Source organism: Neopsephotus bourkii, unplaced genomic scaffold (genome assembly GCF_033783945.1).
Source record: "Neopsephotus bourkii isolate Nb327-2 ecotype Australia unplaced genomic scaffold, CSIRO-AGI_Nbou_v1 NB_998, whole genome shotgun sequence".
Taxonomy (NCBI): domain Eukaryota; kingdom Metazoa; phylum Chordata; class Aves; order Psittaciformes; family Psittacidae; genus Neopsephotus; species Neopsephotus bourkii.
Window position 1 is genome coordinate 1,441,188 of NW_026901490.1, and position 17,391 is coordinate 1,458,578.

At 39.6% G+C, this 17,391-nt stretch overlaps 1 protein-coding gene across 1 annotated transcript in view; it reads right to left on the reverse strand.

The window, feature by feature from the left end:
- Positions 1–17,391, reverse strand: part of LOC133215761 (ras and Rab interactor 3-like) — a 163,988-nt gene that overhangs the window by 62,921 nt on the left and 83,676 nt on the right. Inside the window, exons 17-19 of the mRNA XM_061359992.1 lie at positions 17,135–17,282; positions 14,983–15,051; positions 7,224–7,368 (exon numbers count right to left, since the gene is read on the reverse strand). Coding sequence (XP_061215976.1) covers positions 7,224–7,368; positions 14,983–15,051; positions 17,135–17,282 — 362 coding nt within the window. The remainder of the gene's footprint in view (positions 1–7,223; positions 7,369–14,982; positions 15,052–17,134; positions 17,283–17,391) is intronic.

A 17,391-nucleotide genomic window follows, 5' to 3' on the forward strand; every position in this document is an offset into this window, starting at 1 on the left:
AGTATATTGATGCAGGGATCTCATTTCTGGAGGTGGACAGAATTACTTTAGATAGCTCAGAAAGGTACAAAACTGGCAGAGGAAAGGCTTGCAGCTACAATATTTACCATATTGAGTGATGCTTGTAGCTTTTAGCACAGCTTAAATAGTGCTGCTTGCTTGACCACAGCTGCTTTGCAGTACTGTTTTATGAGGTACTTTCACACATACACACACACCAAACTTCACATTTAAAAAACACCAGCTAAAAGGTTGCCTTTCCTCTCTGAGAAGCAAGCACTGGCCAGCCTGGAATGGATTCCAGACTCAGCCTCTCTCCAGCTCCAGAGAGTTACTCCAGACTGACACCCGCACGTGGCTCCAACTCAGCCATGTGCAAATTTGTGTCTTAAGGATTCCCTCCATCAGGGGGAGGATGGGGCTGGCCCGTGTGTTCCTACATTGTAAGGGCAGATCATGGATGCCAAAAAGAGTGCTGGAGGGAGAGTGGGGTGCTGAGGGTCTTTGCAGGAAATACAGCACACACACACACACAACTTTGTGGAACAGCCCCCCTCTGCTCCACCACAGCAGAAGCCATTCAACCATCACACAAGGACAGCACCTCTCTACCCTGCATACCACAGGTAGGGAAGTGTAGGAATGGTTCAACAGCTAGGTTTTAACCCCTGCTGATGCTGTCCATCCTTTCTGTCAGGTAGCTCCTATGGATGCCTGCCCGCCTGTTCAGCTGTCTTCTCACTCCTGCTTCTTCTCTTTATGCAGCTAGATCAATACCAGAGCCTGGGTGTGCCCAGCACCTTTACATCTCCCATCTCCCATCTTCCAGTATAGATGTGCCCTGCCTCTGTAATCATAAATTTCAGAGTACTCTACTGCTGTCTGGCTCTCCTAGAAGAGCTGCACATCGTCATTTAAATGGTGTGCATTCAGGACAGGATTCTCAAGTACTTTGCTCTTCAAATTCATGGGCAGCCCCTACTGATTTCACCCCACAATTGCGGTACTATGTCCACTGCTGCCCACAGCTAGTAATACTAGTAAACTGACCTAAGTCCTACAGCTCTGATAACATAGTCAATAACAAAGCTATATCCACCGGAGCTGTATGGGAATTGCCTCTTCTCACTCAGCAAATTACAGAGAAGAAAGCAGCTTCATTAAATCTCCGATGTACCAACTATGCCTAAACCTTAACAATGAAATTTTCTCATACAGGCAGACAGGCTGGAATGATATTAGAATATTGATGTTTGAAGGTTTTTAGCATTATGAAATACCTCACAAGCACTCCAGACAGAGATAATACTCAACAATACCCAAAGTGGCAAAAAAAAATAAAAATCACTCACCTGCCCACATACACACCCCTAAGAGTTTGCAGAGATGTAACCGGAGAAACAAAAGACAGGCAGAATTTGATCTCTTCCTCTTAAAGCAAAACATTCCACAGGAGCAAATTATTTCTCTTAAAACAGGCATAACTGACCCTTAGAATTTCTGCTATAGATCCTGCAACTCTGAACAGGTGATGTATGTACTTCCCCTTAACAAAACAGTGGGTTTTGAGCCCTTCTCCTCTAAACATCAGTATCATCTTTCCTTTTCCACCTCAAAAACTCTTAACAGATTTCAGTTAATTCTTATGTTGCTCTGGTGATTGTAGTGCTGCTACTCGGTAATTACTCATACCTATGACAGCTGTGGTGCAGGGAAGGTAAAATCAACAAGCCTGAGGTCTTGACTCTTCAGATGGTTTTTGAAATTAAGTACCATTTATTTAGGGAATCTACTTATTTCCATATGTGTATTGCAGTAGCAAACCCAATCCTCTCCCTAAGGACAAGGGCATGCTTATTGCTGGAGAGGGCACTTAAACTAGTTCAGTACCCTGGTGTGTAGCTGTTGGCAAATGGATGTGGCTGCAGCATCTTTGAGGAAATTCATTCAAATCCCACTGCCTTGGGGACAGCTCCAGTATGAATTGCCAGCCAGAATACCACGGATGAAGAAACTGGAGAAGACGTGTGGATTATGTGCTTGGTTATCAGAAAAGTATCTTGTACATGTGTGGGGGTAGGTGGACACGTGCTGAATTAAAGGCAACTGAGTGATTTAATCTAGCCCCTACCTGGCTCTAGATAAGGATTTACTCTGGAGATTCCAATTCAATTACTACTGGTGAAATACCTGACCAACACCACAGAAAAAAATTATCTCAAATTAGGATTAGGAAGTGATCTAGCACACAGGCTGAACTGCAGACCAGTGCTTACACTGAGACCCAAGAATTGCTACTTGACTGCCTTTTATAATGACTTTGCATTAACTGCTTCCACTGCTTCTTGAAGGCCTTCTTAAAGCTGTTTTTCTGCAGTGAAACAGTTTTCTTTCATTCTCATTTTCTCAGCTTTGATCCATAAATATTCAGAATAATAAACCTGAAGTTTTATTTGGTGGTGTGAATACTTCAAACTTACAGAATATTATGCCTTTTTTTTTTTTCTTCAAATGACCAAACATCTCAGGTTTATAACTATTCCTGCTTTAATTCCTCAGAAGTCCCTTCCATGTAAGGCCCTAGATAAGCACAGTGATCTATGATCTAATTGCTGCTCTGAACATCAGGGCTGCCAAGACCATGTCCATCCTAGCACCTCACTCCCTTCGACTGTAGAGCACACTGTATTGATGATAACATGGCAAGAGCTATTACAACCTTTCCTTGGTCATCTAGAGAACATGTGCTAAACCTACTTTCCCCTGGTTCTCTCTAATTCTAAATCTAATCTAATAATGACATCTTAAATATCTACATTAATTGTCATTTATTTGTAATTCCTCACAAAGGGCAAGCCTAAACACTCACAAGCATACATACACCCTTCCCTACACAGGGACACAGCTGGAAAAGTGCGGTAGTCTTCAGGAGCATGACAGGGCTTTTAATGACCACACCTACCCCCTATTCACAGACCCATCTGCACTAGAATTTGATCAGTCATTCCAAACAGCTGCCTTTTCTTTCTACTTACCTTTCCAAAGAGCCATTTCTTACTCCTCCCAAACGGAAAACCCCTCCTCCCTTCCAAAATTATAATGTCTGTGATGGACAATATTTTTTCTTAGTTTCTCTAAGATGCTTTGGTTTCTGTGCTCTTTAGCAATCAAAGCGGGCAAGGATTTAAAAATTTGGGAAGGAATCTTCCTGCAGTTTCTTTCTCTAATGGACTGGGGTTTGGTACTGGCTTTTATGCTTGTTTTTCAGTTTGTCTTAGAGATCTTTGTGAGATTCACAAACCTATATTATTGATCTCAGAGAAGCCACCTGTATTTACTAGTGGATGAGTTAAAATATAGTCCTACTATCATCTGGAAAAATGCTATAAAATAGATAATACCTGAGATATCTGGACTATGTACACATGGTTTAATAAAGCATGGAGTCAGCCCAAATCTGCTGCAAGCAACTCTCGTAGCTCTCTCCAGGACACACTGTTCCACATGTATACCTGTACACGCAGAGCAAGAAAGATCCATGCACACATACATGTACATTTTTCAGCCTACGCTGCCTCTAGGTTGGTAAGTCAACAATAAAAACCATCATGTCACCATTTAGGACAGGAAGTGAAAACTATATTTAGCTGAAAATGTAGTAGAAAGGAGGTGAGCAGAATATTGCTTACATTTGTGCCCCCATTCCTGTGAACACTGGTATGAGACTGTCTGCAATAATGATGAGTTCACTACCCAGCAATACTCCTGGTGTGGTCTTCTGTCTAGCAAAAAAATGGGTAGTGTCTGGCTTACCACCATGATCACTGCAAAACATGCTCTGCTAAGTTTGGCAAGTATTCACAGAAAAGCACTGGAAAGATCACATGACAAGTCACTGCGGTTATAAACAGGTTTTTCTGTTAAATAAATTCCAGGAGATTTGACACCTTCTCTCTGGATGCACCAAACTCAGGTACCTTTGAAGAACACCTCATTTGTATCTTTATAGTAGTATCCCAATCTTAGTGCAAAGCATCTTGAGCACAGACATTTCCTTCCTCAGAAGCACCATCCCCCAGAACTGGAAAGCGCACCCCTTATCTGAGCTTGACAGCAGAGATTTGATGGCACTGATTTGTTTCCAGTTGCCTGAAATGTCCCCTCCCTACTTAAACACTGCAACCCACATGTTCTTGGTTGAAGTTTTTTTCTTTGAGCAATACTTTACACTGGGTCCAGGATCTCCTGAGGCCAACAGGACTTGTTCCACTGGTTCAAATAAGCATAGATTCAGTCTTTTACAAAGAATGGCTCTTGAGGAGCTTTTAAAAATAGTTTTCTTGTTTAAAACCTGTAAATGTTTGTTATTTACCCCACTGCAGAGACAGATATGCAGCCTGGGTAGAAGAGCCATTTAATAAGAAAGCTTTTGTGGCCAACATGTAAAAGCTCCCATTCCAGCAGAAGTCATGGGTTTGATAGGGTGCTTACCAAAGTGGTTTTCTGGTCTGCTTTACATGGAAGGTCAGGCCAGACAATCAAATCAGTCCCCTTTGAAGCTGATATCTGTGAACTTACGAGAGTTGTTCAGTTTCCAGATTCCTCCAGCACTTGACCTCTTTTCATCTTTTCATTCATCACATGAAATCTGTCAACTGATGGTGGGTTTTGTGCCAAAAAGACATGTCATCAAGAAGATGCACAATCATTACTTCATTAGGCAGTCTGGTGCCCCAGCAGTGAGAACCACTGTAACCCTCCCAGCTACCTGAACCAGCCATTATCTCCAAGGACTCCTTAATATTTGCATATTATGTCTCTGTCTCAGATCCTGTCTGCTCTCCTCATCATCTCTTCTATACATTTGCCAGATGTGGGAATGAAGACATACATCTTCTCATGAAACGGTGGTCACCATGCTCAATCAGCTCACATATCTCCAGATGTTTTGTGATCTCACCACTTACTAATGTTCCTAGGAGTTAGCCTGGCTGTAGGTCAGAATTACTGGTGAAATTTCCCTGTGTCTCTCCCAACCCATTTTGCAAGAATTCTATTAGATTTATTTCTACGTGGCCTCTAACTACACTTCTCCCCACACTCCTTCTCTGAGCAGTTACTATTTCTGGAGGCAGATTTCTCCCCAGTGTCTGTCTGTCATTACAGAGGTGTAAGTCAGCAAAATCTCCTCATGGATTTCCTACATGCAGAGTAACCTTTTCAGTCATTACTAGGAATGGATACACGGATACTTTCCAAGCTGATAGGGTACTTTTACGCTAATACACATTGTTACAGTTTCTGTGCATGTGAGTAAGCTTTCCTATTTAATTAATAACCTGAAGACTCTGGTGAGTGGAAATGCAACCTCAGCAATTTCTCATGCAATTTTTTGTGCACTTTTTTAAAAATCAGGTCCAAATTCTCCATTGGCAGCTTGCCTTGTGTTACCATCCCTTCTGGAAGCCACTGATTTTATGTAAACATACTTTGTGAAATTGGCACCTCATTCAACGTGAACATAACAGGAAATTAGCTAAACATTATTTAGACACATTTCTCATTCTGTAATGTGCTGGAGGCCACAAGGTATGCATGCTGAAGAGTAATTTTGAGGATCTTCAGCAATACCGTGGCATGTAAACAGAGTTAAAAGGGATTTTCTAAATACCTACGTTCCTTGATGTGAGTGGGAGATGGATTGAAAATAAAGACAAACAGTTATTTAAATAAAAAGCTATTCTGTTAAATTGCTCAGATACTCATATTAAGAATGCATGCATCATGCCCATTCATGCTTCAGCATTCCTGCAACCACTTGATCTACACCCCAAATTTAGGGTCTATGGCTTGTTTACTTTCTCCTGCAACCCTAAACTGAAAGCATACCTTTGCAAGCATGTGGCTCCTTTCAGAGAAGCTGAGAAAGAGGTAAACTCTATAAATCTTACAGTCGCTCAGTACTTGGCAGGTTAACTATCACACATATAGGTAATAGCTGCAAAGTGCAAATTCTTTGGATTACCATCTAAGTTCCTCTTGCCAGTCTACAGGGATTGGATTTTTTCAGTTTTTCCCTTACGTCTGTGTGATCTTTGTCCTTCAGTGTTTAACATTAAGTGGAACTGAGGAATTGTACCTTGGAACAGGAGTCTCATTGTTCCACTTATGTAAACAACTGAACAAGGCAAATGCAGTGACAGTTTTAACACAGGGTTCTCCCTCCAACCCACACACTCTATGTGTCTACCTGGGAACAGTGCATGGTGAAATTACAGCACACTAGCCTGTCAGCAGCAATTTTATCCCCTTTTTGACTGTGTGTGCTCTAAGTCAAAGGGGACTGACTTGCAGCACACTTAGGGACTGAAAATGCAAGGATCCCGTATCTAGCCAACTTCCATACAGCTTCTTCCACTGCACCCATCACAGACACATCTGGTAGCTTTTATTTGTGGGAAACAGGCTAAGTGTGTCAGGGAGATAAAAACACTCTTAATATCTGGTATTATGTTTTTCCAATGGGGTGACAGAGCCACTGTGTAACTTTCCTAATTGTTTTCAACAGGAAAAAGAAACGCCCAGCTTCAGTATGGGCTTTATGGTACAATTGAGCCTCAGGCAGATTCCAGCCTGATCCTGGAATCCCAGCTGCTGATTGTCCCCCCAGTAAAAACCCATTTTCTCTCCCACTATGTTTTCTTGGGGCTCAGTCCTGCAAGGTGCAGTGTCTGCTGGCCAGGAGCAAAGAAAACCTGAAGTCTCTTCTTAACAGAAAGCCCACCTGAAGTCTCTTGGGATTCTGTGGACAGGGTTTGTGTGTACTTTAGCATGCTGGAGATGGAGTGACTATCAGCTCATAGGGATGCACCCTTATCCACTTCTCAGCATTTCAGTAGAAACAAAGCAAGTCTCCCAGACAAGATTTGTCACGTTTCCAAAAGCAAAGAACTCCCTTATCGTGTCCTGTGCCCTAAACTGCAATTGGAATTCATCCTCTTCCCTAAATAGCTAATATTCAAGCTTTGCAGTTTGTTTTCAGCTGGAATATGTTAGCTAAAGGAAATACTGCAAATTACAGTACAGTCATGCCACACTATTGTGACTGTGTAGCTGGTAACTCGGCAGCCAGCTCACAAATGCAGCTGAGAACTCTTTATGAAATAGGAAAAGGAAAGCGACAGTTATTAAAAATGAGCAGTCACTAAAGATTCGGGACTTACCCTGAGTCATCCCTGGCTCCTTTGTCTCTTGCTGATGTTTTCATCATCACAGCAAACTTTAAGACACTTTCTCTTTCACAGTGGCTTTGGAGTTCCTTGGTAAAGAAAGTAATTCCTTTCCATCGCTGAGCTGCACCTCCACATCCTTAGTTTTTGTACTGAAGATGATATTTCAAGGAGCGGCAGGGGGAGGATGTTTAAAACCAGCTTCAGGCTCAGTAGTATCAGAGGGCAGGGGACTAACAAACACACAAATGAAAGCAAACTACCAAGAAGATCTCATTTTAGCCTCTCTTATTTCTACTTCCTGTATTTATATGAACGGGGGATTTCAGGAAGAGGCAGTCTTTGGTGGTCAGGGGTGTGTGTGTGTGTGTGTGTGTGTGTGTATTTTATAAAGCCATATTTAGTAGTGAAAGCAGGTTAACCTTATTAGACAGAAGGGCCTGAGATTGCTTATTTGTTTCTCTAACTTAAGGAAGTTTTGGGGAAATTGTTTTACAGACTACAGGTATATAAGGAGGCAACAGTGCATGGTGAACTTTGTAAAGGATTTTATAAGGCAGCAAAGCAGTAAGTCTCCGTCTGCAAATTCCTAAAGCATGTGTATTTCTATTGCTTGAGTAACTGGAACCAGATGGAGCTTGGAAACCTTTATATTTACACAGGACCTGAGAAAATGAAATGTCTTAACACTGGCAGAGGAGTGCTTTGCAAAATATTCCCAGTTAAAGCAAAAGTGAATGATAAGGCTGTAAGACCTCTAGTAAATGAACAGCTATCCATGCTGTGACGCTCCAGTCAGCCTCAGATCACATTTGACCTGCAGTTACTTAAGTGGTCAAGTAGTGCTCACTGTACTGGAAACCCAACTGAATACAGACCATCTGTGGAGGCTGAGGACTGACAGCTCCACTATGAGGCAGGGCTGGTGGCACTTCTATTTGGCAACCCTATCATTCCAGAAATATTTGACGTTAGCAGAATACATAATGGAAAAAATGAGGCAGAAGTATGAAGCAGAGGCAGAGGAAAGCAATTGCATGGTACAGAGAGGGAGACAAAGGTAACTTTTTGCCCCTTTTATCTTCAGAAGGAATTTACCAGGTTTCTAAGAGTACAGTCTGTGCCATACAGTCCACAGCAGAAATGCAAATGCCAGGCAGCTGCCAGTGTACTGACACCAGGGAAACAAGATCTCCATATAGAACATGGAACCAGTTCTGCTGGCACTAACCTACAGAGATTCAGGGGAACCTTTATGATCGCCAGATCACACCTCCTGTGCAACACAGGACAAGCTTTTCTCTGGGATTTTTGATCAAGCCTGTAACTTCTTTGACATTAGAAAAGTTATTTTCTAGAGTCTGGAAGGATTTCTCTTAGAAAGTCAAAAAGCCTGACTGAAAGGCTGCATGATGGGAAATTTACCATCCTTCTATGTAAGGTGTCTTAGTAGTTAACTGTTGATATTTAGATTCACATCTGGTACTTTGCCTTGCCTTGTCTAGTTTTAAACTTCCACCTACTGTATCTCAAAATGCTCTTTTCTACTAAACTAAGGAGCTCCTTGCTCCAACTCATATAGTTATTTTCAGCCAATGACAAACTCATTCAGTGAGCCCTCTTAAAAAAAAAATGGTTGTCTAAGAGTTACTCAGCCCTCACTGCAGGCTTGTCAGATCTTAGTTCTCAATCCTTCTATTGGTTCTGGGCACAGAGGTCCAAGAAAAAAATCTGCTCTAGATTTGTTCACCAGTTCGGCACCTTTGAAATGTACCTTGGGTACTGGCATAAGAGCCATCTCCTAGATGCATCGCACAAATTCAACTCTACCCCAGGTTTCCGTTTCCCTCCACTGCAATTCAGCAGAGACCAGGCCAACTCAGAATTTACCACTGCTTTGCTGGCAAATAAATTTGCTGAGCCGAAAAACTAAAGATGTGCTGCTCTGCATGGACCTGCCCATATGGGGGAATCTGTGTGCAGTGAGCATTAGGCATTTCCAAAGATGTTGTTAGGGAAGAAGACACAAAAGGACTAAGAAATAAAAATACCCAGCAAAAAAATGAGGAACACAAAAACTCAGTGCTGCTATGTCAGTTTCACCTGATTTGAGAGAAGCTGTGTATTTTTTTGTGAAATCTTTCACACTATTTGTAATCTAAAGAATGTACTTTCAAAAATCTGAAGTTTTGAAATTAGTTTCTTTAAAGATACGGACCAAACGTAATGAAAATACCCTCATTTATATTTAGTTTTTCTGTAGCACAGTTAAGTATTTTGTATACTATTTAAAATGAAGTCAACATAATAAATTTTCCCCAAGCTTTGCTGGGTATTTTTTTAAAGCAAGAGATTTGGCAGATTTGGAATGTGACACTGTGTTCTAGTAACAAGCTTTGTAAGTAAACAATTATACAAAACCTAAATGTCAAATTAATATCCAGTCACTGCAAAATGCCACTTCTTGATAGATCTTGTCTTTCCTAGGACTTACCTTTTCCATATTAAGCTACACCATGCTGCAGTCCCTATTTGTGTTTTTATGCAGCTGAGTTGGAAAGATTTAAAATGGCTTACGGAGGCAGCACATAAGTACAATGAGCACTTTGGCTATAATAGTGCTTTCAGCATATGCACAGATTATATGGCAGTTCTGCTTTCCATACAGTAGGAAGCAGCTGCATCAATAATACGGCATATGATAAGGGCCTGTAGGAATTGTCATGCCTATTGTGTCCCTAATCTGTAGATTATGTGCCTTTTATAGAGCCTATTACATAACTGATCATGATGGGTCATCATGTCAAACCTATGGGGATTAAAAGGGGAACTTCCCACATTTTAAAAGTTACTTCTGTGTGTAAGAAGGAATCTTCTCCCTTTCTCAGCTTAGAAAAATTTAGTCTAGCATACACCAAAGAATGAGCCCTTATGCAAAAGTCAAAGAATGCAGGATATTCCTTTTCTCCGCTTCACTAGGACTCTGTAGATGCACAAAAGCCACAGTGCCTAATGACAGGTTTATACAGCAACAGGGATTTCAAAAGCATGCACTGTGGTTAATAAGGTCAATGTTTGTTTTAACTTGCATGTCCTAGTCACTAACTGTCTAGGACTATTCATAACAATGAAACTGTTAATACACCAGCACATTAGATGAAGTTAACTCTTAGGTTCTCTTTTCCCCCAGAACTGCATTTAAAAGCTTCTTGTCAGCCCTGAACAGATTGTGCCAAAGACGATGTACATATACCAGAAATCATCACAGACCCTGAGATGGATTGCAGGGATGTTGAAAGACAGCAATGAAGGGTAAGAGGGATTATTCCTTCTCTTCATGGTATCTCCAGAGCCTAGGTAAGACTTCCAAGGAAAGGAAGATAGTGCTGTGCAGCTTTTGGACCTTGTTTCTGTCTCATCTAGTCAGTATCCAGTACAGTGTGAACCTGCTGAATACCACTATACCATGGGACAAAGCAACCAAAATGCTCTTGATTGAGGTGTTTCTGAGACTCCCACCATTGCTTCTGGATCAATGCCTCAGTATAGCAAACTGTCTCCTCAGCAAATCACATATTTCTAGTCCCAAAAGAGCAAATTGTGTGTTTCGGTATTGGTACAAATCAGATACGTACATTTAACTCACCTCAAATAATGGCTTGATCCAAGTGATACTCCCTGGAATAGATGACAATGTGGGCCTTCTGTTATTCTGTTCAGCAGGGTCCAGATTTCATGAAGAAAGTGTAGTCACATATCCTAACTGGGTCCTGAAATTTTAGATTTTCAACAATAAATATGAGAATATTTTACATGCTATCATCTGAGGAAAAAAAAACAAACACCGAGCAAACACTCTAGTTGTTTAAATAATTTATTGATAGTGTATATATTTTTATATAGTGCATTATAATACTGACTGCTATAATCTTTTATAAATGCTGAATTAACTATTTTTTTAAATTTTCACAACAAAAATAATCAAATATCATGCCAACATTTTGTAACAAATTATCACATTAAATCCATTTGGATTTCATGACACATTTATCTGTACAAAGGACCCCATATCACAGAGCATTCACAGTGCATAAGGTCACAGTCATTGAAAAAATAAATAACATGATAGATTTCTGTTATTTACAGTTTACAAACCCATCCCTTTCTGTTTTCAAAGAAACTTTAAATAATATTTAAAGAGGTATTGCACCTCCTAAGGGTGCACTGCAAATTCCTGCAAGTATGAAACACAGGGAATTTTAAAAGGTTCAGAAGTTATTTCAGCGATCATAAATGATTTTGAATATTTTCTTGCAATGGAGGAGACAGTGGGAGCCAAATCCTACCCTCAGTTAAACTGAACGAATTTGTGCCAACTACAAGGACATTAATGAGCACTGGCACCACTCCCAAGAACATGAAGGCAAGAATTTGGTCACAACTTTGCTGCAGAGTTCCAGCTATTTGAAATACAAATGCTGCTGGGGAAGCAGATTTACAAGTGTTCTTTGAACACAACTAGTATACGAATGAAGGCCATGATCTTGCTGCAAAAGACCTCTGAAATGAAGCATCTCGGTGTTAGTCCTTCTAGAGATTATACCTCTGATATTGATACATTCCAGTACCTTTAGACTTTTGTCACAATTCCATATTGCTGTAAATCAACCTCTATATTTGTTTTTCAAGTTTACTAAGATCATTTTGGTCATAAGATGGCAAAGATCACTTAAATTCTTTGTGCAAGTAAAAAGGAAAAATAAATGGAATTAAATTCAAACTGGTAATTCTTGTAAGAAAATATCCAAATGGCATTGGTTTCCCATAGTCATTAATTTCTTTCAGACAGTGCACTGTATGTCAGAAGTATGGTAGCAAGCGGAACAACATGATGTATAAATCACCACAATCACTACACATCTCAGCCTGTGGAGAAGGACCTCACATTTCAGAGCAAGGATTTCACAGCTTTCTTTGGGGAAAAAATATCAGGATCCCACACAGAGGGAAATGTGAGAAAAGTGTACGTTCAAGTTACTCAAAAGGAGGTTCTTAAACATGTACAAGGTAGGTCAGAAACTGGAATGCACATGTCAGTTGAACATTCTTCTCTTCAGCAGAACACTTATCACTTGCATACAGACTTTTCAAAAGAGGTCAAGGGAATAATAAAGGGTTTGGTACAGAACTGCTGGAACTAAATGTTGTCATTTACCATGCTGTCGTCATATAAATCTCACCATCCAGCAAAATAAAAACTCTGGAGTTCAGACTCAAAAAAATAGAAAACAAATTGTGCAGTAAATGCATGACCTGCAGAGATTAAACACAAATAACTGAGAGATATGAGGCTTTAAATGACAGAACATTATGCTCAAAGGTGATTCATTTTAATTAGGAAGATTCTTTGGTTTCACCTGGCTATCAGTGTTATTTTAGTGTCTGTTTCATATTATATTAGGGCTGATCCTTCCTTGGCATGAATAATCAGGCAGTATTTACACAGCTTAAAGCATTCTACCAAAACTATCTAACTGTAGGATGCAAATAAATTGTGTTATAATTACAAGAAATCCAAGAAAGGAACACAGAAAAACTCATGAGGAATTTGTGCAACTAGAGGAAACATAATAGAAACAAGTGTGTGTAATTAAAGCACAGTCACAAAGGAAATAAAAGACTAGGCTCTTCTCTATAATTGGTAAGGTGAAGACCTTTTCCATTTGTTTACATGTTGACAGAATGTTTACAAATATGATCTTAAACCATAAATTAATGTTTGTTACAGCTGCAGCAAGCATATAAAAATAAAATAAACTTGGCACACCAAGGACTGAGCCAGAGAAAGATGGCTGACTATGCTGTACCTGTTGGGAAGACTAAAGGTGGTCTTCCAGGCTAGACATCAGCCCAGAGAGCAGATTATGAAGTAGTCATTACGATAGTCATAACTGTAGCTTTTTCGATTTAGACATGTGGATCCTGAGACTGAAATCTTTACTCAGGCTATACTTTATAAAGCAGTACATTTGTTATGGGAAATGTGTGCAATCAAACACTGCTGAACTGAACAGAAACACTCCCGCTTGCTCACTACAGACAGGATTGCACCCTTGTGGGTCTACGTGGGACTTGGCTACTCCAGTGGAACTGCAGCAGAAGAGAGCTGCTAAAAGCTCTCCTTGGTTAGCTGTAATTCAGTTTTGATCCTGCTCCTACCCCTGGGCAGGTGGGCAGTTTTGAAGTCTTGAGATGAGGAACCAGCTCTCTTATTGACAAGAGTGGAAATCCAAAGTGGTACTGGCAGAGCAGAAGTTCACAGATTCTTTCAATTTCAGAAAAAAATAAAATCTTTAGACTACAAAACTAAGAAATATTTAAAGATTTAGATATGACAGAAAACCCAGAAACGCATGCTCCGCTGTTATTTTAGGGCACAATCCAGCAAGGCACTTAGATATATCTATGCTTAGCTTTAAGCATGGAATCAATCCGACTGAAGTTAAGCTTTGCTGGATATGGGATACCTTTTTCTGAGTTGTATTACTTTTCAGTGTTAGCATGATGGCAATTTCCAGATCACAGTGACAGTTTTCCCTCTCACATCCACCACCAGCTTTCTTTTCACTCTTGAGCTGAACATTAACTTACACAACATTATGACATACATTCCAAACTCAGCCAGCTGACTTTTGCAATGGTTAGCACAACAAAACGGCTACCAAATTTTACAGACACTATCTGAACAGCTGCATCACAGAACTGTACTAATTGCAGAGAGCCAAGTACAAATCGCTCCTTTTCTTGACTGGAAAATGGCAAAATTTGTAGTGGTTTCTCTTGAGCAAATTTTTTCTTGTATAGATGTGAAAGGCACTAGTCCGCTATTACTCAGCAACAGCCTCCTGAACTACTGGGTTTATCTGACATACAATTTGTCAATCAGCTCTTTCTTGGGCCATGCAGTTTATCTGCATGGGTTGGTCTACAACTGCCATCTTTATTTATTTTAGCATATGGATAATGACTACATAGGGACTCTTTAAACTACTTCATATGATTATGTATCATCAAGGCCTTTATACAGCATCTAATAATTCTTTGGCAAACAATACATCCCTGGTCATGCAGTGGTGTCAGGGGAAAAGCCAACTAATGTTAATTATAACATGGCATGATGCCTGTCTCATAGCAGAAGATGCATATGAGACCACCTCATGAAACGCAGCATTTGAACACAATATAAATTGTCTTGAAGTGGGTCTATGTTTTAGGGAGGGCTATAGATGACAGAAACAGCCATGTGATTTAAGGTCAGTATTACCTTCTGAGGCTGTTTCTTGTTACAACAGAATACACTGGTTTTCTAAAGCAGGTGATACTCAGCTTAGGCAGAATAATCCTAAATGTTGTCTAAAGGATTCATGGCATTAGTAAACACAATTTCATGGATATTTGGTCTGGGGATCAGCTCCTCCTGAACAAATTGGTGCCCATAGTCTTCTAAAGTTGCCTGGCTCAGAAACAGGAAGGTACAAGAGAGTTTTGCAGGTCTGGCACTGTAAACATCAATGCCATCATTACTGTAAATTCAGCTGATCCTTAGGCATTCAAACTAAATTTTGGGACTACCCTTCTGTTGTGTAAAGACATCTGAGCTGCCACTACTGTGCAGAGAGGAGCAAATGTTTGCTTGGAGATAGCTAGCTCTCCAAGCCCACTCAACAACAGAACATGGGAAAAAAGCATTTACTCAGCCTCTCTGCTCCTTTCAGCTTCATATCTAAACCATCATCAGATTTTTCAGCAGGCAACTGTCCTCCTGAAAGACAGCAGGGAAGAGAACAAGTATAGAGAGGGATGCAGTGGCACAGCAGTATGCTTCACCTTCACAGCCTTTCTGCAAAGGAAGACTCAAAGGTGAACATGAATTCCATCTCCTCAGCTTTACACTGCAGCAAAAATATGTCTTGAATGCCTGGAAATGGGGTCACTGTCATACTTGAGATCAAATGTGTTTACTGTCGTGCTTGCCTATTCAAGAAAACTACTTAACTAATGTGAAAACCCCTAAATGGATACTAATACTGATCTTTGTGACAAGGTGTAAAGCAAATAAATATGTTGCTCTTTTTCCTTTAGGATTACACTGAAAGGATCCAATTCATAAAAAAAAAAAATAAATAATTCAATAGCAGAATACACTCTTTAATTTGTACCAAAATAGTTTTAAAATAGCCTTAATTGTAAACACATTACGTGGTTTAAATGGTATTCTGCATGTTAAACATAATTATCTCTTATACATGTCAAAATAAGGAACTTTGAGAAAGTGCTTATTTGCTAAGATTTTACAGTATGTTCTCATTGACCCAATAATGGGATTTTATACATAATCTTAAGTGGAAAATATTAATGTATTTAAAAATGCATCAACAGTTAGTTGATAGATTTGTTTTGGTTTATAAACATTAAAAAATTAAAAATCTATGTATAAAGTTAACTGTGCTTCTTTAGAAACTTTTTGTGATAATTCACATACAGCTTTAAAATATTTTTGAAGTTTAGTAGCAATTTAAAATATGCTGTCTCAGTGCAATCATATAACTGCTACAATGTGGAATGTCACCCATCATTTTCAATACTCTGGGACATATCTTGCTGTCAATTATATCCAGAGTCATTCTTTAGATCAGATTTATGCTGGTGGCAAGGATATCTAAACCTGACTTCTACTGGGGGTTAAAAAGTGTATCATGCTTTAAAACTTGCATGCAATCAAAACAAAGACCGTATTCTCTTGACAGACTTGCTTTTGTGTGGGAGTTTCTCATCTGCACTGCACGGTGTCAGATGCTCATCTTCATTAAGCTTCTGGGAATAAGTGTAAAACGGAGAAGAATACACCAGCTTCTTGACTGACGAAATAAGCTTCTTCCACCGATCAAATTAAATCATAATCAGGGTGGGTTTTTTCTGACAGAAAGTCCGTATTATGTTCAGATAGTACACTGAGCTGATAACAATCACTGATAGTTATTGAGCACCCAATTTTATTTGTTTAGTTTCTTCTAAATTTACACAATGGGCTTACAAGGGCCAATGCAAAGTTCTTCTTGTGGTGTAATATTCCACAAATGTTCATTTACATTTATATACACAGCATTCCTCATTAATGGTGAAACCTATTTTTCAAGTATGAATTTCTGCATATAATTCTCTTCTTCAGTATGCAGATATTCTTTTAGTGTGCATCATCACAAGTGATACAACATAGAACCATTTCCTCTTCTTTCTCTGCCACGTTTTCAAGTTCATTGAAAAGAATGATAAATACTCAACACTGCCATCCAAAACCGTCAGTGCAGTTTCTCTACAAGCAGAGCACCTGAAGGGGGAAATGATGTCCTCAACAGTGCATGCCATGATATGTGCCTTGGACTTTCTAGTCCTGTAGTTGAGATATTTTAACTGAGCCAAGAAAAGTTCTAAATTTGCCTCTTATCCTTCCATGGAAAGTAAATGTCAAAACCAAAAGAAACATAAAGTTTTATTCTCCTGTCTTCCTGCTAACCATGGAGGTTAATTGCCTGCAAAAGGAGAATGAAAACCACAACAGAATGTCCCAGGAATGGATCATTCTAGAGTTCTGCATAAGATCCACACAGCTTTATAACTGAGCAGCAATATCCAAAAAGAAGGAAAATGCTTTGGTTGCCTTGAGCTAGCATGTTAAAAGAAAGGTATGCTTTCCTTCCACACAGGTAAAAGTGCTTGATAGCTGATGAAGCAGGAACGACACTCAAATTACTGATGGAAAGAAGGTAGAAAGGTGAAATGCCTCCTGTCATTTACAGCACATGTAATCAGAAGAACTTCAGTCTGTCTCCTCGTTGTAGTTTAAAGTTCTTCTCGGCACATAGGTAAGTTGACAAAAGTGAAGACATTAAACTCTATCAATATAGAGAAACAAAGGAAAACAGCATAAAGAAACAACACGTAGATGCCCAATTTCCTGTCAAGTTTCCACTTATTTACATGGATTCCAAGCACCTGCAAGCAAACAAAGTATTCGTTACTAAAGCCCCAAAGGAGACTTTGGAAACAACTGTTACAAGCTAAAAAATAGATTCTTCTGATTTGGATAAAAATATATTCTCTG